This window comes from Aegilops tauschii, chromosome 5 (assembly GCF_002575655.3).
Source record: "Aegilops tauschii subsp. strangulata cultivar AL8/78 chromosome 5, Aet v6.0, whole genome shotgun sequence".
Classification (NCBI taxonomy): Eukaryota; Viridiplantae; Streptophyta; class Magnoliopsida; order Poales; family Poaceae; genus Aegilops; species Aegilops tauschii.
The window spans coordinates 437693503-437716758 of NC_053039.3; the positions used below are offsets into that span (position 1 = coordinate 437693503).

The window sequence follows — 23256 nt, forward strand, 5'->3', positions numbered from 1 at the left end:
GCGGTAGATCAGAGCCTCGGGCTGTGGTGGTTTGTTTCCGGAGGGCGCAGCGGTCGCGGGTCATCCGCGCTTTGTCGAGCTGCCGTTGTTGGCATTTTTTTCTTTGGGCTCGTTGTGCTGCTCGCCCCAGCATTGCGATGTGTCTATGGTGGTTTGCTTTGGAATACAAAGCGGGGGAAACCCTTTTTGGTAAATACTGTAGTAGTACTCGCTCCGTCTAGGTGTATAAGTCATCTTAGGTTGTGCACCACGACCAAGGCGAAGGGGAAAACGAGAGAATTTAATTTTTTTTTGCTAATTAATAGAATTGCATGCATTGAACTAACCACTGCATGTCATGTATAGTAGTCTCAAGTCATTGAAAGCATGCATGGCCCACATCTCTTATTGGTTTGGTTGATATGCCATGAAACAAGAAACAAGGAGGGAGTTAATGTATCGTGTCTAAATGTTTTGGGATTATTTGATTTTCGTAAGATAATTTACACACCTAGACGGAGAGAGTACTACGTATCACTGGCATGCCATCAGAGACCAAACTAAGTCAGTAAAGATGCAGCAATTTCCGAGTGTGCGTGCCGGCAGATACAACAAACATGCTCTCTCGCACACGCACTCCAACCGCAAAACCAAATCAATAGCCGTGAGAGCAAAAACCCAAACCAAACTCCGCATTTCCGGAGGAGGCGAGCCAAAAGGACACACATCGCAGCCACAACCCACTTCCTATTTTTTCCCTGGCCGCCGCCGCCACCGCAGCTTTGTTGATTTATATAGCCCACACACAGGACAGCGCCGAGCAGAGCTCCCTCCTCTGCATCTCCGCCCTCGGCCACAGGAAACAGAGGCAGGCAGGAAGACACCACACCCGCACCCAGACACCACTCACGCACCCATGGCTGCGGACAGCAAGCTGCAGAGCCCGCTGCTGCCGCCGCCGGCCGGCAGCGAGGGCGAGGAGGGGCACGGGGCGGCCAGCAAGCGGCTGGAGAGCATCCTGAGCGACGAGTCGGTGCCGTGGGCGCGGCGGATGTGCGCGGCGACGGCGGTGGAGATGCGGATGCTGGTGCGGCTGGCGGCGCCGGCCGTGCTGGTGTACATGATCAACTACCTCATGTCCATGTCCACGCAGATCTTCTCCGGCCACCTGGGCACGCTGGAGCTCGCCGCCGCCTCCCTCGGCAACACCGGCATCCAGGTCTTCGCCTACGGCCTCATGGTACGACCCACGACCCCTCCTCCTCCTAGTCCTAGATTAATCATTATTACGCAATCCTCGATGGATTACGCACCCGATCGTGCAATCCCGGCCGCCTTTTCCTTTCCGAGGCCGAATCCACAGGATGCTAACTGCTCCGGTAATAGTTTTTTTTTTAAAAAAAAAAATTGAAGATAGATTATGTTCTACTCCATAACAGTCCATTACATGAAAGGCACGCACTAGACTGTCCGGTAATAGTGCGTGCCTCGGATTATTACTATTCAAGTCAATCTACCAACACCCGTTTTTTTCTTTTTTTTGAAATCACTGAACCAAGAGGCTGGGCAGTGTTTGCTTTTGCTTGGGCCAAGCGATGCGATTTCTCCCCTTGTTTTCTGAAAAAGGAGGTGCAATTTCTCCGGCGTATCATGCCATGTCACATCCAGAGTTCCTTTTCTCTCTTTTGAAAACATGTCGCATCATGAGCTTACCTCGTGCCTTCGTACCAATTCTTCAATCATCGGTTCCAGCTCGTGCAATTCAATTCTCAGATCTCATCCTCTGTGAGTTGTCCTCACCTACGTGATAGATAGATAGATAGATACATGACGACTGGTTATGGACTTGTGGAACGGCGGTAGGTAAGTGAGACCCGTAGCCGCCCTCCCTCTAGAATCTACAAGTAGATCATCCAACCCAACGGAACACACGTGGGAGTGAATGAGGATGCCGCTGCCACCGGTGCACGCTGTGCGCCCTCAATGCCTTCGCGGGGAGGACAGGACAGTGCCTATTCAGCCTACAGTAAATTTTTTAGTGACGTACTGTATTTATACGTAACTGTTTTGGTGGGTCGTGTAATAAAAATAACAATCGAACTTGGTTATTTCTTTTTTGACCTATCAAACATGGAGTTTGAATTACATTCGAGAATGCATTTCTTATGGCTTCAAGTCCGATTCAAATGCTCTTATTTTCAGACTTGATTTCATACGCTCTTATTGCAATATTGTTTTAGAAACGAGTTAATTGCAATCATTTTGAAATTTGTTACATGTTTCCATTTTATCCCGGTCTTGCCGCAAAATGAACTTCAGGCGCATTTCCCGAAATCGCCGCGAACTGAAACGCCACAGAAATTTCACTGGAACTCAAATGCATTTCTGAGCCACCGAAAGAAATCGCCGCAAGCCGAAATGTCACAAAATGAACTCCAGGTGCATTTTATTTCGTAGCTTCCTCGTATATTCAATCTAGATTGCGCTCAGAATAATCAATCAATCAATTCTACCAGCGCCCGGTTCCAGCGAGCATCGACCGGCGTTTGCAGCGCAACCCCGCCGATGAAGAAGTGAACCGGCCTTGTTTTGTTCGCGTGCTTATTATCATTGACCACGAGTGCGTACTACTCAACGACAGGCTCGGTCCTTCCAGGCTGCAGCGTTGGCTTTGCTCCTTTGGACGACCTTCGGTGCAGCAGGGATGCGATTTCTCCGGTCCGGCGCGTCATGTCACGTCGCATCACGAGCTCCTTTTTCTCTGTCGAAACAAAAAGTCACGTCAGGCGCTCGTGTCTTCCTACCACTACCAATTATTTCGATCCTCCATTCTAGCCTGTGAGTAGTTCTCACCTACTTCACGACTGGTTATGGATGTAGGGACTAGAATCTGAGTGAGTAGATCCAACCCAACACACGTGGGAGACACTGCCCTCAATGCTTTCGCCCTACACCACTGTTTTCACATTCAAACGCTATCTTTTCTTGCGGGGAGGACAGTGTCTGTCCTCAGCCTGCTGTACTCGTAGCTAATTTGGCGGGCCCTGTAATTGAAAACAATAATTGAACTTTCTAGTTCCAAACTCTCCTTTTCAAATGTTCATTTTAGTTTTCTTTAGCCCAATTCCAGTAAATTTTGCACGGATCATTCATATGAATTACACAACATTTTCCTAAATTTCAGAAGATCCTCGTATATTCAGACCAAGTGCCACAGTCTAAAATTCAGGAATTTCATATACACCATGAAAACATGCTGTAAACAAAAGATACATTTCAGAAAAGTCTCACAAGCTGAAGTATCACTTTTTTTTATGGATTTTTTTTCAAATGAATTCCAAGTTAAAAGTTTCACATATATTTACAAAAAGGCAGCAAAAACTAAAGCAATTTCAAATACAAAATTGAAATTTGAATGCGCATTTGCACAGGATTTCTATCATATTTCTTTCCCAATGCATAATTGCAGATATATTGCACATGCATTTGTCAATTATTTCATTCCTATTTCTTAACTTGAGATTCATTTATATATGCATTACATAATTATTTCAGTCAGGTTACGCAATTTCAAAACCACTCCACATCAGTTTCTCAGAAAGCCGAAGCATTTTGGAATTACAAAACTAGAATTCTAATTGACCAACTCTGCAATGCTTTGCAGCTTGGCATGGGGAGCGCGGTGGAGACTCTATGCGGGCAGGCGTACGGCGCGAACAAGTTCGACATGCTGGGCATCTACATGCAACGCTCCACTGTCCTGCTCATGGCCACCGGCATCCCGCTCGCCGTCCTCTACGCGTTCTCCCGCCCCATCCTCATCCTCCTCGGCGAGTCCCCCGAGATAGCCAGCGCCGCGGCCATCTTCGTCTACGGCCTCATCCCACAGATCTTTGCCTACGCCTCCAACTTCCCCATCCAGAAGTTCATGCAGGCGCAGAGCATCATGGCGCCCAGCGCCTACATCTCCACGGCCACGCTCGCCGTCCACCTCGTCCTCAGCTACCTCGTTGTCTACAAGTTTGGGCTGGGGCTTCTGGGCGCCTCGCTCATGCTCAGCGTCAGCTGGTGGATCATTGTCATTGGGCAGTTCATCTATATCGTCACCAGCAGCCGGTGCCGCCTCACGTGGACTGGGTTCTCCGTCCAGGCGTTCTCCGGCTTGCCCGAGTTTTTCAAGCTGTCCCTGGCCTCCGCCATCATGCTCTGCCTCGAGACTTGGTACTTCCAGATACTCGTGCTCATTGCTGGCCTCCTCAAGGACCCCGAAATGGCTCTCGCATCGCTCTCTGTCTGGTAACTGGTTTTTATCTGAACTTGTCATTGATTGCCTGGTCTGCCGAGATGATGGCACAACTAATCATTCTGTTGTGTTTATGTGTGTTCGCAGCATGACCATTTCAGGATGGGTGTTCATGATCTCAGTTGGATTCAATGCAGCAGCTAGGTAAAGTTGTTAACCACTTGTAAAGTTTTCACTTGCTTTAACTGCGCCAGGTGAAATGAACTGGATTCTTACACGTGCATGTTTTGCAATACAGCGTGAGGGTGAGCAATGAGCTTGGCGCGGGCAACCCCAAGTCGGCGGCGTTCTCGGTGGTGGTGGTGACGGTGCTGTCGTTCATCTTGGCGGCGATAATCTCGATAGTCATCCTGTTCTTCCGTGACTACATCAGTTACATTTACACGGGAGGCGACGATGTGGCGGCGGCGGTGTCCAAGCTGACGCCGCTCCTGGCGCTCACCCTCATCCTCAACGGCATCCAGCCAGTATTGTCAGGTATATCAGAACACACACAGAAGATAACATTTTTCTGTTCAGTTTTGGGGCTCTCAGCTTTAGACAGAAGCAACGAAAACATTAAATTCGTTTGGATGCACACTGATGTGGATGTTATAAGCAGGGGTGGCCGTGGGCTGTGGGTGGCAAGCATTTGTCGCCTACGTCAACGTTGGCTGCTACTACGTCGTCGGCATCCCTCTTGGTTGCCTCCTCGGCTTCTACTTCGACCTCGGTGCGGCGGTAAGGCATCCGTGGATGGTTCTGGATAACCTACCTCACCCTGATCAATCATGCATATCACTTTCTTGACATGTAATAGTGGGTGACACAAAATGCAGGGCATATGGAGCGGTATGATCGGAGGCACCTTTATGCAGACCGTGATCCTGGTGTGGGTTACCGTGAGGACCGACTGGAACAAAGAGGTACACATATGACATTCCCCTCGACCGAATATACATTAGGACCTTCAAGACTGCAATGGGTTTCTCTAAGCCCAAGCTATGCGAAAATTGGCTTGAAGACAGTGATATTCCAACGGACACGGATTCTGAACCAACATTAATACAAAATTACTAGTGATCTAAACGCTCTTGTATTTGTTCACGGAGGGAGAAGTTAACAAGTCACACATTGGAAAGTTGAACACCCCCAAAAGACCACCAATACGCCATAGTCACATTATTACAAGATTAGCAGGTGGATGGTGACCTGGTGGTTATCTACGAGAAACACACGAAGACTTACCTTCTGATCTGATTGCAGGTGGCCGAAGCAAGGAAAAGATTGAACAAGTGGGAAGGCAACAAGATGCCTCTATTAGCAGGCCAAGAATGAAACGGTGGATCCTGTATATGATCAACAGAAATGTGGTTCGTTCGCAAGTTGATCTCCCTAAAATGTGTAAAGTGCATCTGTTCATCGTGCAATTCACCATTGAAATTCCCTACTTCCGTTCTGCTATTCCCGCTTCGCAAGCACGGTAGCAGCGGCGATCCTGTCATGTTACTAGCTAGTAACGGGGTTCTATGGCGATGATAGATTAGTGTGGATGAGATCACTTTTTTTGTGTGAGATATCAATATTGTTGGACTGCACTAGGGGTACAGCGGTCAATAAAAATCCATTAGCTGTGTGCATATAGTATGGGAGGCATGCAAAAGCAATCTAAAGCATGATGTCATAAGATTCTCTCATCCTTTGGTCTTGAAATTCTTCTCTCTCTCAAACTGTGGACCCAATTGATAATCTCTTTTCATCATTGTCTTGCCACTTCTCACCATTGTCTTTGATGTGATGAGATCTTCAAAACTGAAACCCATGTTGACAAGCTTCACCGCCCCCCGCCCCCCAGTACTTGTTGCCTACCAAATTGCGGACATACTTCGTTAACGTGGTTACTATGCTCTTGAACTTCACTAACCACCCATTCAAGTGTTGCATGATAGTGCTTGTATCTTTTGAGAGTAACATTCGCTACTTGTTTGCAACACTTCAATACACACTCTCTGACTTTGTACAATATAAACTGCATTGCCAAAGACATCCAAATTGTTACATGGAAACCACACACTATTCGGGCGGTAAGTGGTAATCGCTTGCTAGTGGCAACAAAACAGATTTCAGCTATGAAGCAAACGCCAAAAAGGTGTTCTGGAGATTTGAATTTGTGTTTTTTTTTTCACCTATAACTCCTCGAGTGTCATCTCACAATGAAAATTTGCACCCTCCTAGCACACTCAAGCATTTTTGTTGCCAACTTTCCTCGAGTGTCATCTTTGGATTATCGCTATTGTCATAGTTAATGCAATGATATCATCAAGATCTAGTTCGGTTAAATTGCTAAGAGGGGAGAAGAGCCATTGACACGGAGTTTCTACACTCAATCTCGAATACAAAAATAAAAAATAGTTTTAAAATAATACAAAATTGATTTTTGGTAACAAACATTTTTCAGTTTTCTACATGTGTGCAAATTTCCGTGAAGAAAAAACATTTCGTAATACTTTCAAAAATAGATGCTAAAAAACTAAGCAATGTTTCTTAATCAATTCTTTTTTCCCTTGATTTTTTCGGATTCTACTGTTCATAACAGGAGCATTTGAACTTAGAATTAGAAAAACACCCCCGAAAGAGCCGCATTATATTTCATTTTGGTTTTGGTTTTTTTATGATCAGATCTCTTGTCATGTTTCCGTTGCTAAATAAAACTCCCCCCGTCTCATAATATAAGAATGTTCTTCAAGCTAAACAGCTTGAAAAACGTTCTTATATTATGGGACAGAGGGAGTAGTATGTAGCTAGCTATAATTTATTTTATGGGCACAATTGTGTGCCATATCTCATTTAAATTCACCTTTTTTTTAAATGGGAGCATTGGAGCATGTGAGAATTGGCGTAACTGGATATTTTGAAAATATAAGCATTATTTTGGGCTCGGCCCAAATCCTACACTTTTTTCTAACAAAAGATAAAAATGCATAAAGAAAGCCCAAAGTACATTTTTCATCATCGGTGCCCAGCCCAAGTAGCTGAATAAAACCCGAAGTTACTCACGGCGCAGTTTTTAGGGTACTCCGCCGCCATTTCCTGCTCCCTTTCTCAAGCCCCAGCTTCCATGGCTCATGCCTGGCTCCGTCCAGCCGGCCGCGCCGACGATAGTCAAGACGACCCGGACTCCCCAACTCCTCCAGGGACGGTCCTCCTCGACCCGCTGGCCTACATCGACGGCGAGCGCAACGCCACCACGGCCGCCGCCGCCAGGAGCAACGGCGGCCCCATCCAGGTCACCTTCTGGATCGCCCGCCCGCCGCGCGTCTCCCACCTCGCCGTCCACTGCGCCGGCCTGGCACCCGACGCGTTCCCCGAGCTGCCGCTGGTCGTCGCCACGGATGACGACCTTGCGCTCATCCGCATCTCCGTCTCCCGTCCGCAGGGACGAGGACACGGCCGCTCGGACGAGTTCTTCGTCTACCGCGCCGGCGCTGGCACCGGCGGACGTCCGCCGCTTCTTCTTATGATCCCCGAGCCCCAACAGCTTTACGGGGACAGGAAGGTCGGAATCCTGAGCTGCCGGGCTGACGATAAGTTCTTCATCGCCACCCTCGTCTCAGACCCCTTCACACGCCATGATCGTCATACGACGCGCTGCATCCACCTGTTCGACTCGGAGACCTTGGCATGGAGCAGCAGGCTGGTCCACGTCGACTGGCCGACGAACAAGAAGTACCAGTACGCTGTCACGAACAAGGTGATCACGATTGGAGGAAGGCACGGCTCGATTGGCTGGGTTGACCTATGGCACGGCATCCTCGTCTACGACGTGCTCCGGGGCTGCAACAACGACGTGCTGCGCTTCATCCCGCTGCCGTCTCCGCCGGAGTCCGATCTCCAACTCCAAAGCATGGTCTACCGCTCCGATCTCAAAGCCAAGGGGCCAACCGTCCGTCGTCCGAGACATCATTGGTGGCGGCGGCGCCATCAAGTACTTCGCCATGTACAGCCCCGGCGTCCGCACCACCGACGTCTCCGGAGACTGGCAAGCGGACACCTGGAGGATGAAGGACCCATGGGTGAAGTGGCAGCAAGGCCGCCACCTGAAAGCTTCCAAGATCATGGTGGACCACACGACACATTCCAGCCTGCTGCCTGATGAGCCAGACGACCAAGACGCGGAGGAAAAGCCGGTCTTGACAAGGCTCCGCGTTTGCAACCCTGTTGTGAGCCGCCATGACGACGACGTGGTTTACATCCTGACCAAGCCGATGCACCAGGATCACAAGACATGCGTGATTGCCGTCGACGTAAGAACCAAGGCTCTCCGAGGGGTGGAAGAGTTCGACGGAGGAAGAACCACTCAAAGAAGCACTCACTGCATCCCAACCTACACACAGACCGATATCTTTAGACGTATGGGTACCGAGGTAGAAGAAGAGGAGGAAGTGGAACAATGGATTGGTCATGCCTTCTATAAGTAAAAGTAAGTGGCCCGCGATTGAGTTGGTCATGACATGAAACTATGCAATGTGGTTTATGACCAAGTTCATTATATTGACCAAGACCACCGATTGTAGCTTCAGATTGGACTACCTTAATTAGAACCTAGAAACATGCTTTAGTCACTTATTATTTCGTTTGTATCTATGAGAACAATGGTCTGCAGGGAAGATTGTATTACCTCCGCCCAAAAAGGTTGACTTTGATTTGTCTAGATACGGATGTATGTAAACATCTGTACAAATGTAAGACAACCCTTCCGGAACACAGGGAGTCGGAAATAAATAGAATTAATGATGAATTATTACTCTGCAATATTAACTAGGCAATGCTGCAAGGAGTACTGGATATTTTTTTAGGAATGTTAAAATCTGACGTCAGATTCTTTAACCATGGCAAATCGGACGCCCCAGATGACAAATTATATTGTCGCGAGGACGAGAATGTCCTTCAGCAAGCACGACAAATCTTGGCAAAGAACTAACCTTGGCGAGGATTTGCCATGCTTGCTGAAGAAAAAGCCATCACCATGACAATATAATTTGCCATCCCGGCCATTTGACTTGTCATGGTAAAAAGTCGGACATTCGATTTATATTGGGGTCCATAATATTTTGGTCCAAGTCATGTGAAAACTTTTAGTCCAATGGTTATGCAAAAATGGTATGTTCTCCCCTCATCGCTCATGTAGTATTTATGTTTCTTAATCTTACTGTGATATTATAAAATTTAATTTCACAGCTAATAGCGCTAGTTTCACACGATGAAGCTATAAAATCTTTCATATAATTTGTCAAACAAAGTTAGATAAGTTTGACTGCACATGTACTACCTATTTACAAACAAAGATGGTCTTTCGTATAACCATGTCAATACTAAAATGGCTTGAGGCACAGAAGGGGATGGTCATGAAAACAGGTCAGCCAAATAAAATAGATAGCTATCTCAGAATGGTAGATAAGTACCACAAGTTCGCAGCAGTTCGGAGCTGGTCATATTTGAAGAGTTCAATGCTCTTCAAGATTGGATCTCGAAGTAAACATGAACATGACCCTGCAAACAAAAAGAAACTGTATGAGAAGGCAGCAAAATATTTACACTGCAAATGAAGAAGCAACCATCATTCAGGGCAAATTAAATGGATGCAAAACTGGTGTTGTATCGGTCTGAAATTGTTCCCCAAATGCCTGTTTGATCCCCAATCTCCTCCACATGAATGCATTGTGATCCACTTTTTATGTCATGTTCAGAAATTGTATAACAGGGCAAAATATTTAGAGCAGGCGGGTGGCTCCAGCGAGCGCGCAATAACCGCACACACGGTATAAGGAGTTGGGTACGCGGTCGGATTCGCTATCTCGCGCGGTGTATTTGGGGCGCCCGCTTCCGCACACGGCACACTCGAGCGCTTGCGCTGCACTCTCTCTTCTCCGTCTCCTACGCCCCGCGCGCGCCTGCGCCGGCGAACTGCACCCCATGGACGCACGCGCCGGCACCCCGCTCACCCCATCCTATAGCTGCGACCCCTCCACCGCTGCCGCCGCCGCCGCAAACCCTAGCCCGGGTGGCGTTGGCCTCGCCTCCGCCGGAGCTCCTCCGACCATCAGCCTCGCGCGCGGCCTCTTCATGCCGCCGCGGATGACCTCGGCGGCGGGTGGCGTCGCGCCGGCGCCGGCCCGAGCCGCCGCCCCCTCCTCAAAGCTCCCCAATGCGGCCAAAGAAGGGCAAGACATCGGCGAAGAAAACAAGGCGACGAACGGCTCCGGCACCTCGAAGGCGAGGAGGAAGAAGCTTGCAGGGCGTGCGACGGGCGCGGCGGCTACCGAAGCGCCGGCGAGCTCACTCGTTGAGCCGGCGGCCGACGCGCACAACATGTTCGACGTAATGCCCCCAAGGTAAAAAAAAATCCAACTTTTCATTTTTTTGTTATTTTTTCAATGCATTCACATATAGATAGCTTATTTGCATTGTTCAAAAAACTTTGTAGTCTCAATGATGATGCAACATGTCAACGATGGGTGTTGGCTCCAACGATTCGCATTGGTCTCAAACCAATGACATGCATTTCGAAGACCATGAGTTCGAGGTGGACGAGGAGGGTGAGGGCATTGTCGACGCACCGAAAGGAAGAGCGGGCAATTACACCAACACCGATGACATCTTACTATGCAATACTTGGTTGCAAGTGTCGAGGGATCCATCCGTTGGAGGTGATCAAAGTAGAGATGCTTATTGGGGGCGGATGAAAGAACACTTTGATGTTCACAACGTGAGTGGAATTGACCGCTCCGAGAGATCACTTCGGTCCCGATGGTCGACAATCAACTCGGATTGTCAAAGGTGGGCGGCCTGTCAAAAAGCGGTTGACAAGTTGAACCCAAGTGGCACAAATGAGGACGATAGAGTAAGTGGCATTTCATACATGTTCATCATACTTGTTGTTGGTGCTAACTTGCTTTGTTTTCATGTAGTACAACATTGCGCAAAACTTGTTCAAAGAAGAGGAGAGGAAAACCAAGAAGGGGAAGATCAAGAAAGGAAGGGTCTTTACCTTGCCCCATTGCTATAACGTGTTGAAGGATGATGAGAAATGAAAGAAGCGTGAAGATTTGGATGATTTGCATTTGAGCAACAAACGCAAGCGAACAATTGAGTTGGATGATGATGATGAGGAGGAGGATGCATCAAGTGATGATGGCAAGAGAAGCCCCACACCCAACTCGGTTTCATACTCGAAGCCAAAGCGACCGGATGGGTGCAAGAAAGACAAAACCGAAAAGAAGAAGAGGAAAGGAGATGATGAGCTCAAAAATGCTATGGAAGCTATTGTGAAGGCAAGAAAAGAAGCCAACGAGGTGAGGAAAATGGCAAGGAACCAAGATGCCGCGGCCGAGGAGAGGAGGGTGGCGGCCGAGGAGAGGAAGGTGAGCAATGAGGAGCGAACTAGATTGTTGGAATGGGAGAAGCACTTGTTCTTCTTGGACACATCTAACCTCAATGCGGCGCAAAAGGAGTATGTCAATCTTGCCCGTGAAGAAGTCTTGATCCAAAAAAGAGCCATGGTTCGTGCAATGGGCGGCGGTGGCCTCGGCGCCATGGGTGGCATGGGTGGCTTCGGAGGTACCGTGGGCGGTTTAGGTGCCATGGGAGGCATGGATGGCTTTGGAGCACCCCCCGACGCTATGGCCACCATGGCAGGCATGAGTTTTGCTTCTCTCATGGGAGGCATGGGTGCACCTCCGGCCGCCATGGGCAGAATGTCTTTCGATGTGCCTCCTCACACACACTCCCATGAAGATGCCGTTGAAGATCTTGCCAACACCGTCGGAGCTTCACATGATGCGGTGCGCGATGAGGAGAGGGAGGAAGATTCATCTTCGGAGGCGGAAGAATCGTCTTCCGAAGATGACGACGAGGACGAAGACGAGGACGAGGAATGATGTGTCTTTCATTTGTGTCTTGAACTTGATTTGCATTTTGAACTTGGTTGGATGAACTTGTGGGCATAATTTTGAACTTGTGGGCATGAACTTTTCTTCATCAACTTGTTTGTGTGAAATTTTATATGTCATGTTCATTGCATTTTGAATGTTTCAACTTCATTTTGTGTCCAAAATGCCATATATGCAATGCCCCGGCGAGTCGCGCGCGCTGCTGGAGCGGCGCGCGCTGCATTTTAGCGCGGCTGTTGGAGCCAGCGCTGGCGGCCGCGCAAAACCAGGCGAACGGCGCGCGGCAAACTAGTTTTTAGCGCGCGGCGCGAAGCGCAGCTATTGGAGATGCTCTTATGAAATAGGGAAAGGCGAAAACAGGCACTTAAACCATTTGGTCGAACATGTAGCAGACAGGAACTGGTAAGCAGGGGTGGAGCCAGGATTTGGGTAAGGGGGGGGCCAAGCCAAGTATGGATATAAAAATCCAGTACAAAAGATGATTATCGAGAACAAGGTTGAGCACTTGCACGTCAGCTTCATTAACAATTTGACAATTCAAAACAACCGGCTTAGAAAACGAATTAATCTTAATGGTGTTTGGCAGCGGGTTTTTTTTCGAAACGTTTGTGCAGCGTTTTTACTCCTCATAAGATAGGAATCTCAGTTTCAGAAGCAACCAGCTTAGAGAACGAATTAATCTCAGTGTTGTTTGGCGGTGTCTTTTCTCTTCATAGTTGAGGAATTTTAATTTCTGAATTCTATACTCATACAGTCGACATAGGAAATTTTTACACCACAAAAAGGAACTCATACAAGATAATCTGCATCACGAAAATTTCTAGGATGCGTACAAGATATGAATTCTTAATAGCATCTCAAATCACAAAATAAAACAACTAAATCTAATGTATAATTTCAAAACTGATACGAGATGAAAATCAAGAGAAATTAGTATACTGTGATGTGCTAACCTGATAGTTTTGTTGGCTGAACCAGTTTAGTACGTTGCGTCGTCAACTCGCCGTATGAATCAGATTGTGAGAAGCAGAGTAGGCAGTAGGGGATCAGAGTTAGACGGGCGGCAAGGGCACACGGCGGCGGCGGCGGCTAATCTCTACCCACGTACATGCTAATTAGGGACGAAAGAACGGAGTCCAAGAGATTTAGATCGGAGGTTACGTTGTCAACTGGCCGCCAGTGGGCTTTTCTCTTCTTTTTTGTAAAGTACACATTAAGAACTTGAGATTAGGGGGGCCAACTACGTTGTACGTGCGATTATGGGCTCGTTGCCTGTACGTCTCCAAGTATATCGCTCGATCCTTGGGGGGGGGGGGGGGGGGCTGGCCCCTGCTCGTCCCCCCTTGGCTCCGCCACTGCTGGTAAGCAGAGGCATGTCGCTCGCGGCCGACGCGTCACGTTTGTGCGTGACCGCGGAAGGAGAGCGGAGGGGGCGGGGAGGGTCTCTCCTCCTCGAAGAGGTGGTGATACTCACGGTCACGGCAGAGGACGGCACTCGGAAGCGGGAGGCGGAGGCGGCAAGAGTTGCGCGACGGAGCGTCTCACGATTGAGGGGTCGGATGGGACGGGTAGGGGTAGGGTTTGTGCGCCGAGGAGCTCGGCCGCAGTCGAGTCAAGGCCGGTGCCACGGCGGCCCGGAGACCATCGGCGGGAGCATTCACAGTCCCAGGCGAGGGGCAAAGGAGGGTGCGCTTGGAGTAGTGTACCGATTAGCTAAGTAACGTCATACTACTACACAGTAACATTTTCCATGAAGGTGATCTTTACTCTTTGTTAATTATCTCACGTTCTTTATTTCTCACAAAGAAAGAAAGGCGATCTCCACCCGCCAGGAGTCTCCACCCCCGCTGCCCTCCGGTGGCTGTCCTCCGGCGGCAACCTCGGTCGTCGGTGGCGAGGGGGTCGTCGGATTCACGATGTGGCTCGTATTTTACTCTCGTTGTTTATGTTTTTATGTTGTTTATCGTCTCGGCTTTGGTGGCGGCGATGAGGGCACTGAATAAAGTTTCTTCAGATCCTACTCTGACAAGGCGATCGGTCCTATGGTTGGGGATGGTTTTGGAAATCAGTCTGTTCAAGTAAGGATGGCGTGGCGGCGGCGGCATCCTCTTGGTGAACCTGTGTCCTCGGGCTCCGCCGTTGCGACGACGTTTGCTCCAGCGCCGGCGCGGAGCTTGGGAGGTAGTCCAAGAGCGGATGCAGATTGTGGTCTGCATTGGCGTTATCTGGAAGGCGGTGGATCTAGGTTCGTGGTTCGTTGATGGCAGATATGGTTTTCTCCTCCGACGTCTTAGTCGGGTGGGGGTGCCAGATCTAGAGTTTGATGGCGTGTCCGGAGTATTGCCCCGGTCTGATTCGTTCAATGACAATGGTTTCGTCTTTGATGAGCTACCTTGGAGGTCCGCAAAGCTGCATATCAGCGATGGAGCCGCTTTGAGCTCGGGTGTGAAGGTGATCCGTCATTTTTTCCTTTGGTGGCTGCTGTGGTGGTGCCATAGGCAGGTGACGGTCGTCGGTGTCAAGCTCAAAGGATTCTTCGGTCTTGATTGTATTTTTACTTCTTGGTTGATGTTCCTTTGTGCAAGGATTAGATTTCTGCTGACTTTTCAGTTTTGTCAGGTCAGTGTGTACGTGGTTTGTACTATGATCCTTATGATATAATGAGACACGTATTGTCATGCAAAAAATAATTATTATCTCATGTTTATGTCGTCCTTGAATTTTGAAATTTTATTTCAGCGGCTCTAAAATTTTGTTCTAGCGCAGCCGAAATTTGTTTGATCTAACTGAAAAAGCGGTGCCTGGTGTTTTTTTCTTAAAAAAGGGTTATTTCCATCGTATCCAGGATTACTTGTCTCTAGCTTCATAGTTTTATCTTCTTTATTATTTTTGAATATATGATAAGGTAGGCCGCGAGCATGGTCCAGGTGTTACCTGGTCAGGCGGGCTCTCTCAGCCGCTAGCATTTGTCGCCACCCACCCTGCGTTCACACCCTTCGTCCTCATCCTCTCGCTCCAACTGCCTCCGCTCCAATTCGCGTCGACCGCCTCCACCCTGCTCGCTCCGGCCGCCTCCGCTCCACCTCGTGCCGTCCGCCTCTGCGCCTCTCGTGCCAGCCGCCGCCGACCCACTACCCGAGCGCTCCATCCCAGAGGTGGATCGAGTGAGCTTTTCCCCTTCGCCTGAGTTGCAGAAGAAGGCGCTCACGAATGGGATTGATTTGAGGGAAGGAAAAATGGGCTGGCATCTCCGTCGGCTGTGACTGTGCCCCTCCCATTTGGTGCTACAATGATGACGAGACACGGCATGGTAGCGGGCTAGCGGCGATGCAGGCAGACTCCCGTTGTAGCTCCTGGCGCTGCGACTGCCCGAGAAGACAGGTAGCAGCAATGGCTAGCGCTTCGCGTTGCGGATGCCTTCAGCCAACGCCCAACGCATCGCGGTGGCACCCTATAACACAGCGACACTGGTCAATTTTGTTCCTATCCCCCCACACACACACAAAGGGATAGATAGGAACATTATCTCTTCATCATGTTTCATCTGAATCCATCCATTTTTCTGTGATTCGTAAATTCAGAGTTGCACATTTTCATCGGCACAGTAGCTAATGCACGATTGCGGGTTGCACATGCGCTATGATATAGTCGTACACGTATGACCACAGAGCCGCGTACTCTCGTCGGCGTAATAGTTCACGCACAGTTGTAGATTTTGCACACTCTCGTCGGGATAGTCGCACACTCTCATCGACATATAGAGCTTCTTAGTGCACGTTTCGATCAGCCAAATCTTGTACTTGTGCATCTCGGTGGTATTTGACGAAAGCATTCATGTAGATTGTGGCGTCGACGTCAAAGACTTTTGTCAGGTTGGACATGATAGTAACCCAAGTTGGATACAAATTCACAGTTGGACAACAAGACGATGCTAAGTTGACTAAATGCCTCTTTGTAAGTTGATCTATTGTTTACTATTTTTTGTTGGCATCCACAACAGTTGTAGTTGCACACATAATAGTCCTAGTTGGCACATGCATGGCCACAGAGTTGCACAATCTGGTTCGCATAGTCCCATATGAATTATCGTGGGAGGTTCTCACGCCCCGCCTCGAAGTTGCACACTTTCGTCGGCGCAGTCGCACATGCATGGCAACAGAGTTGCACAATCTGGTCCGCATAGTCGCACATGAATTATTGTGGGAGGTTCTCATGCCCGGCCGCGGAGTTGCACAATCTCACCGGCATAGTCGCACGCGCATGGACACAGAGTTGCACAATATCGTCCGCATAGTCGCACATAAATTGTCATGGGAGGTGCTCACGCATGGCCGCAGAGTTGCCCACTTTTGTCTGCATAGTCGCACATGCATGGCCACAGAGTTGCACAAATCTTGTTCACATAGTCGCACATGAATTGTCGTGGGAGATGCTAATGCCCGGCTGCAGAGTTCACTAGTAGAAAAAGGGCCATTTGTCCCGGTTCGTAAGGGCCTTCTGTCCCGGTTTTGGAACCGGGACTAAAAAGTCGTTACTAATGCCCTTGGCCTTTAGTCCCGGTTCTTACACGAACCGGGACAGATGGGCCTCCACGTGGCCGCTGCGGCCAGCCCAGGCAGGGGGGCCTTTGGTCCCGGTTGGTGACACCAACCGGGACCGAAAGGCATCCACGCGTCAGTAACTGGCTGAAGCTGAGGTTTTTTTCGTTTTTCGAAAGGGGCTGGTTTAGGGGTTTTGGGGGTTAATTTAGGTTGTTAGCTAGCTAATAGAGAGAAGTGTCCTCTCTTACATCTCCGTGCTTGGTTTACCAACGCTACTGCTATGCCTAAACATGGCTTAGATTGAAGTGAAGGCAACATGTGATGCATGTCGAAAGTAATATTAATCCTAACTTTTGATCAAGTTTGGATTGTACTACTTTCGACATGCAGCACATGCATGTTGCCTTCACTTCAATCCAATCCATGTTCATTTCACCCGCTGATATATAATAACTCTTCATGCTCGCATCATGCATCATCATATATAAGAACAAGTCCTACTAATCATCATCATACAACCTCTACTCGTTATTAATAACAAGTCGTACGATCATCATCCTCATAGTCATCTAACCAACCCTACTTAATTGTTCTTAGCACATGATCATCAGTATTAGGTAGGACCTAAATACCCTCTTTAAGGTAAAATAGCATAAAACAATATAGACCCTGACTCTTCATTATGGAGAATGGAGATCATCCTGTCTCCAATTCTTGCGCTTCGCTTCCTTTTGCTTCCAAGAACCTCCTTACGACTGTCCATACATTTTTCCATTTTTTGATTAGCATGTCTCCACTTCTTTGAGAAATCCGGTATGGACAGTTGAGATTCGTAGGATGACCTGGATATATGTTCAAAACACGAAGGCTACCATTCTGATACATCAAATGAGGCACACAATCCTCTGGGATTCTCTGTTGAAAAACATAGTAATAACTTCATAGTTAGCAATGATGTACTAGTTTCAGAAGTATGCAAAAGATGCAAGGATGTCGTAATAGTAAAAAATCTTACCAGGGTATCTCCATGGTAGTTACCGTAGTTCAACACGTGCACTAGTGGCACGTATTGACCATAATGTTGAGGAGTTTGATTGTAGATATTGTAATTCTCAATATCAGTACAAAATCCGACCAGATGATTTTTCTTCTGATAAGTTAATTCGGAGCCATCGGTGTAGTGGATTTTGTCTACCATGTTCCGCACATTATTTGAACAATCAAAATAAGCTGTCAATGGAAATAAGCTGTCAACTATTTTGAAATAAACAATACAAATTAGCTAATAACTATGTTTGAGAAACTCACATAGCGGTAGAATTGGAGGCGTATCAACAAGGACCCAAATGTCCATATTGTCTTGCTCGATTTCAGGATCACTAAGATCCATGGTGACAAGCATACCCTCATCAAAACCATACATCTTGCAAAGTGCTTCCCATTTTTTGCAACCAAAATGGGTTACGCTCTTAGAATTGTACAACTTTACTTCAAAATCCACACCATGATGGGTCCTTAGGTGAATTTTCTTTGTTTCGAAACTTTCATGGTCTTCAAAACCCATCCTCTCCAAGACATAGCGTCTTGCATGGCGTGGGATAAGCTAGTCGAATTGTAAAAGATGAAAAGTACACGTTGAAATATTTGAAGTCGTGCTTAATTACGAAAAAATAACACTTGTCGTCGTTGCGTACCGTTTCAACATCGAAGGTCTCCTCCAGCTTAATGCTGAAGCGCCGATCTTCGTCCAGGTGAGGCCTGTCGCACAGACCTCAGTCGTCGTGGCACCATTCGCACTCCTCCGGGAGACTTTCATCGTCCGATTACGACATTTCCTATGTTCATAATTCAAATATTAAACATCTACAATTAAATATATGTACTAAAAAACCTAAGTTAGATCATTATTATTCATCACGGGTTGACTATCGGTCTGTCGAGTCTTTTCTTGAAAACTCTCAGCTCACGTGGTGTATACATTTGACCGTTGGTGATGGTCGCTCCTCCTTTCATCCCCAAGTGCATTACACCAAAATGTCTAGCACACGGGAATGAAGGAGAAGCGACCCCCACGACAATAGTCAGGATTCTTCGTCCTCTCATATATATATGGTGGAACTCTCCCTCACTGATTCCTCTCTGACATTTGCGACCGTCGGTGATGGTAGCTCCTCCTTTCGTTCCCGAGTGCATTACACCAAATTGTCTAGCACACGGGAACGAAGGAGAAGCTACCCCCACGACAACAGTCGGGATTCTTCGTCCTCTCATATATGGTGGAGACTCAACAGACTTAAATTCAACCCGAAATATCGTTTAATTATCTTTCTAAAACCGGTTCGTGGCTGGTCTCACCTCGAGGTCGGAGGGGGTCGGTGACGGGGACGACGGCGGGGATGATGGAGGGGGGCTCCTAGATTTCTGCGAAAACAAAAACCCTATAAGCTATCAACTAATCATATGCATACGCCTTGCATAGTGCTCTCCAATTTGAGCATTCAAACTAGGAGTAGTTTTCCAATTTGAGCATTCAATAAGCAAAATCAAATCACAAAATAAAGTAATATTCAAATTAGGATGCATTCAATTATAAGGAAAATTTCATCATCTCCATGCGTCCGTACATCGTCGATTATCACTAATACACCTCGAATACATATAGTACAGCTAGAACCGTAGCGCCCGACGGGTATCGGCGCGGGCGGTGGACACCCAAAGAGAAGGAACCATCACAGGATCATAGCTCCAGTGAGATCCCTGAAGAACCTGCCAGGTATTGTCGAACCTGCCCTCCAACGCAATTATGTAGCGACGGACGTGCTCGTCCTCCTCGCTGACACAGTGACGTACCACCTCCGCGGTGTCCGGAAGCCTCGGCACCGTCACTGGCCCACGCGACCGCCACCAAACAAGGATCGGGTCAACGACGGGCTAGCTCCTCACCAACCTACGCCCCCCGGAAGGTAGCACCTCCCAAAACTAGCCCGGCGGAGCCCAGTCTCGGACATGGCCCCTCTGATCAAGCCGGCCTCCTCCGCCGAGTTGACGACGAGGATGCGGGATTGGCATCGTCGACGTCGATGTGGGAATAATTGCTTTAACTAAAAAATAAAGTAGTTCTATTAATTTTCTTGCTAAAAATAAACTACTTCTATAGTAAAATAAACTAGTTTTATTAAATCAACTAGTTCAACTACTAAGCACTTACTATAAATAGAATAAAGTAGTACTTACTAAAAATAAACTAGTTTAACTAGTTCTATTATTTTTCTAACTAATTCTATTAAACACTTTCTCTTCTTATTCTATGAACAAAATTACAATAGAAAAAATCATAAAAATTCTATGAACAAAATAAAAATTCTATGAACAAAATTACAACAGAAAAAAATCATAAAAATTCTATGAAAAAAATTGACATATTCTTTGCATATATATGAACACACAAACATTTCATTATTCAACAATAATATCACCAAAAAAACTATGAACAGAAAAAAAATTCTAACTTTTGCATATTCATTTATGAACAAATTACAACAACTCAACTAACTACACATCTAAACTACACATCTAAATTAACTACACATCTAAATTAGGAAAATTCATATGAGCTCGTACTGCGCAAGGGGGCGGCGATCAACGAGGAGGCACGGCACAAGGGCGACGGTGAGGGGCGCGGCGACGGCGACGGTGAGGGGCGCGGCGATGGGCGACGAGGAGGCAGGGGGCGGCGACGGTGACGGTGAGGGGCGCGGCGACGGGCGACGAGGAGGCAGGGGGCGCGGGGCGGCGACGGCGTCTGGGCGGCGCGGGGCGGCGTCAGAGGCAGGGGCGACGACGACGACGAGGCACAGAGGGGCAGCCTGGCGGCGTCGTCGGGGCGGGGAAAGACGAACTGAATGAAAAATTTCACAAGTGCTAGTTATATAGACGAAGCATTGGTCCCAGTTCGTGACAGCAACCGGGACGAATGCGACCTTTAGTCCCGGTTGGTGCCACCAACCGGGAAAAATGCCTCTTTTCAGCAGCCCAAAGGGCGGGAAGCGGCGGCCTTTGGTCCCGGTTGGTGGCACCAACCGGTACTAAATGGGTGGCATTGGTCCCGGTTGGTGCCGCGAACCGGCATCAATGCACCTCTTTAGTACCGGTTGGTGCCACCAACCGGGACCAAAGGCCTTGTGCTGCTGTGCCCGCGTCGAAAGTTTAGTCCCACCTCGCTAGTTGAGAGGGGCGCGCAGTGGTTTATAAGCCCCACTGCCGCACCCCTCTCGAGCTCCTCTCCATTGCAGGCTTACGGGCCTAATTGTCACTGCTATGTCTGATGGGCCTACTGGGCCTTCTGCGGGCCTGAATCCTGGCCCATCGATGGGTTTCTAGTCGTATTCAGGCCGTGGTGGCCCAGTGGGTGGCATATTTTTTATTTTTTGCCTGTTTTTTTGTTTTCTTTTTTGCTTTATTTATTTTGTTTTGTTTCTACTTACAACAAAAAACTTATTTATTTTATTTTGTTTCTAATTACTTATTTATTTCATTTTATGATAATTCTTTTTGCTATTAAAGTTTCTAACAAAAAAGTTCTTTATGAAAATTCCTTTTGCTTTTAATGATTTTGAACAGAAAATACTTCGATAATTTTAGTTGCATCAATTTTATATAATTTTAGTTTCAATAATACTAGAGGTTGCTTATAATGTTTTGAAGAGAAAATACTTTGATAACTTTAGTTCCATAAATTTTATTGATGTTATTAAAGTTTATTTTATTTTGTTTCTACTTATATAATTTATTAAAGTTTATATTATTTTGTTTCTAATTACTTATTTATTTTATTTGTTATTTTTCATGCACCATTTTTCATGTATTTACTGATTACTTTGAGCTATAAGACCCTAAAATTGTAAATCGTTTCAAATGAACTCTGAAAAGGTTGAAAGTTGGCATGGTATCATCATTTCATCCACATAGCATGTGCAAGAAAGTTGAGAGGGTTACGGCAAAAAATGGATGCACTTCGTGTATAAAACGGACAATCTCTTTCGAAGTATCAGGATTTCATACGGAAACTCGTCTGTTACAAAGGGATTTCAAATGAACTACGAAAAGGTTGAAAGTTGGCATGATATCATCATAACAGTTGTGGAGAGAAAGTCTTCAGTTTTTCTTTCCTTGTGTCCTTTCCTTATTGCGCCGTAACCATGGATAATCTTCATCATTTATTAGGATGCTTGGGTCAGCCTTGACTTTGAAGGGAGGAATTTCATGAAACTTTCGTAATCTTCGGACATGTCTGACTTGCCCTCCACTCCCATGATGTCCCTTTTTCCTGAAAGAACTATGTGGCGCTTTGGCTCATCGTATGATGTATTCGCTTCCTTATCTTTTCTTTTTCTCGGTTTGGTAGACATGTCCTTCACATAGATAACCTGTGCCACATCATTGGCTAGGACGAACAGTTCGTCAGTGTACCCAAGATTGTTCAGATCCACTGTTGTCATTCCGTACTGTGGGTCTACCTGTACCCCGCCTCCTGACAGATTGACCCATTTGCACTTAAACAAAGGGACCTTAAAATCATGTCCGTAGTCAAGTTCCCATATGTCCACTATGTAACCATAATATGTGTCCTTTCCCCTCTCGGTTGCTGCATCAAAGCGGACACCGCTGTTTTGGTTGGTGCTCTTTTGATCTTGCCAGATTCAATAGGCTAGGTTATAGCTGACAGATTTCTTTAAGCGATCGTGTAAAATGTATTCCCATCTATCTCGTATCCTTTGTAAGTCAATACAGTCGAAGATGGTCCCCTGGACAACGAGTACAGCTCATCACAAACAGTGTTGTCACCTCTGAGACGTGTTTCCAACCAACTGCTGAAAGTCCTGATGTGTTGACATGTAATCCAGTCGTCGCACTGCTCCGGGTGTTTGGAGGGAAGACTGTTCTTGTGTTCATCGACATACGGGGTCACCAAGGTAGAATTCTGTAGAACTGTGTAGTGTGCTTGAGACCAAGAATATCCGTCCCTGCATATTATTGAGTCCCCTCCAAGCGTGCCTTTTCCAGTCAGTCTCCCCTCATACCGCGATTTAGGGAGACCTATCTTCTTAAGGCCAGGAATGAAGTCAACACAAAACCCAATGACATCCTCTGTTTGATGGCCCATGGAGATGCTTCCTTCTGGCCTAGCGCGGTTACAGACATATTTCTTTAGGACTCCCATGAACCTCTCAAAGGGGTACATATTGTGTAGAAATACGGGGCCCAGAATGACAATCTCGTCAACTAGATGAACTAGGACGTGCGTCATGATATTGAAGGATGGTGGGAACACCAGCTCGAAACTGACAAGACATTGCACCACATCACTCCTTAGCCTAGGTATGATTTCTGGATCGATCACCTTCTGAGAGATTGCATTGAGGAATGCACATAACTTCACAATGGCTAATCGGACGTTTTCCGGTAGAAGCCCCCTCAATGCAACCGAAAGCAGTTGCGTCATAAT

At 47.3% G+C, this 23256-nt stretch overlaps 2 protein-coding genes across 2 annotated transcripts; both read left to right on the forward strand.

Moving 5' to 3' along the window:
• The first annotated feature begins 687 nt into the window (after positions 1-687).
• Positions 688-6023, forward strand: LOC109740703 (protein DETOXIFICATION 40). The gene is made up of 7 exons (XM_020299753.4): positions 688-1219; positions 3644-4275; positions 4370-4426; positions 4521-4759; positions 4884-5002; positions 5101-5187; positions 5528-6023. Exons 1-7 carry the CDS (start codon positions 896-898, stop codon positions 5597-5599), a joined length of 1530 nt encoding a protein of 509 aa, XP_020155342.1. The 5' UTR covers positions 688-895; the 3' UTR covers positions 5600-6023.
• Positions 6024-6031: 8 nt separating this feature from the next.
• On the forward strand, positions 6032-9073 carry LOC109740704 (uncharacterized). Its single transcript, XM_020299754.4, has one exon. It carries the CDS (start codon positions 7380-7382, stop codon positions 8412-8414), a length of 1035 nt encoding a protein of 344 aa, XP_020155343.1. The 5' UTR covers positions 6032-7379; the 3' UTR covers positions 8415-9073.
• Positions 9074-23256: the final 14183 nt, after the last annotated feature.

Excerpts from the sequence above, each read along its gene's own strand:
- LOC109740703 (XM_020299753.4), top strand. The coding sequence starts at position 896 with ATGGCTGCGGACAGCAAGCTGCAGAGCCCGCTGCTGCCGCCGCCGGCC. Across the intron at positions 4,276-4,369 it reads CTCGCATCGCTCTCTGTCTG|CATGACCATTTCAGGATGGG; the intron begins GTAACTGGTTTT and ends GTGTGTTCGCAG. Across the intron at positions 5,188-5,527 it reads GGACCGACTGGAACAAAGAG|GTGGCCGAAGCAAGGAAAAG; the intron begins GTACACATATGA and ends ATCTGATTGCAG.
- LOC109740704 (XM_020299754.4), top strand. The coding sequence starts at position 7,380 with ATGGCTCATGCCTGGCTCCGTCCAGCCGGCCGCGCCGACGATAGTCAA.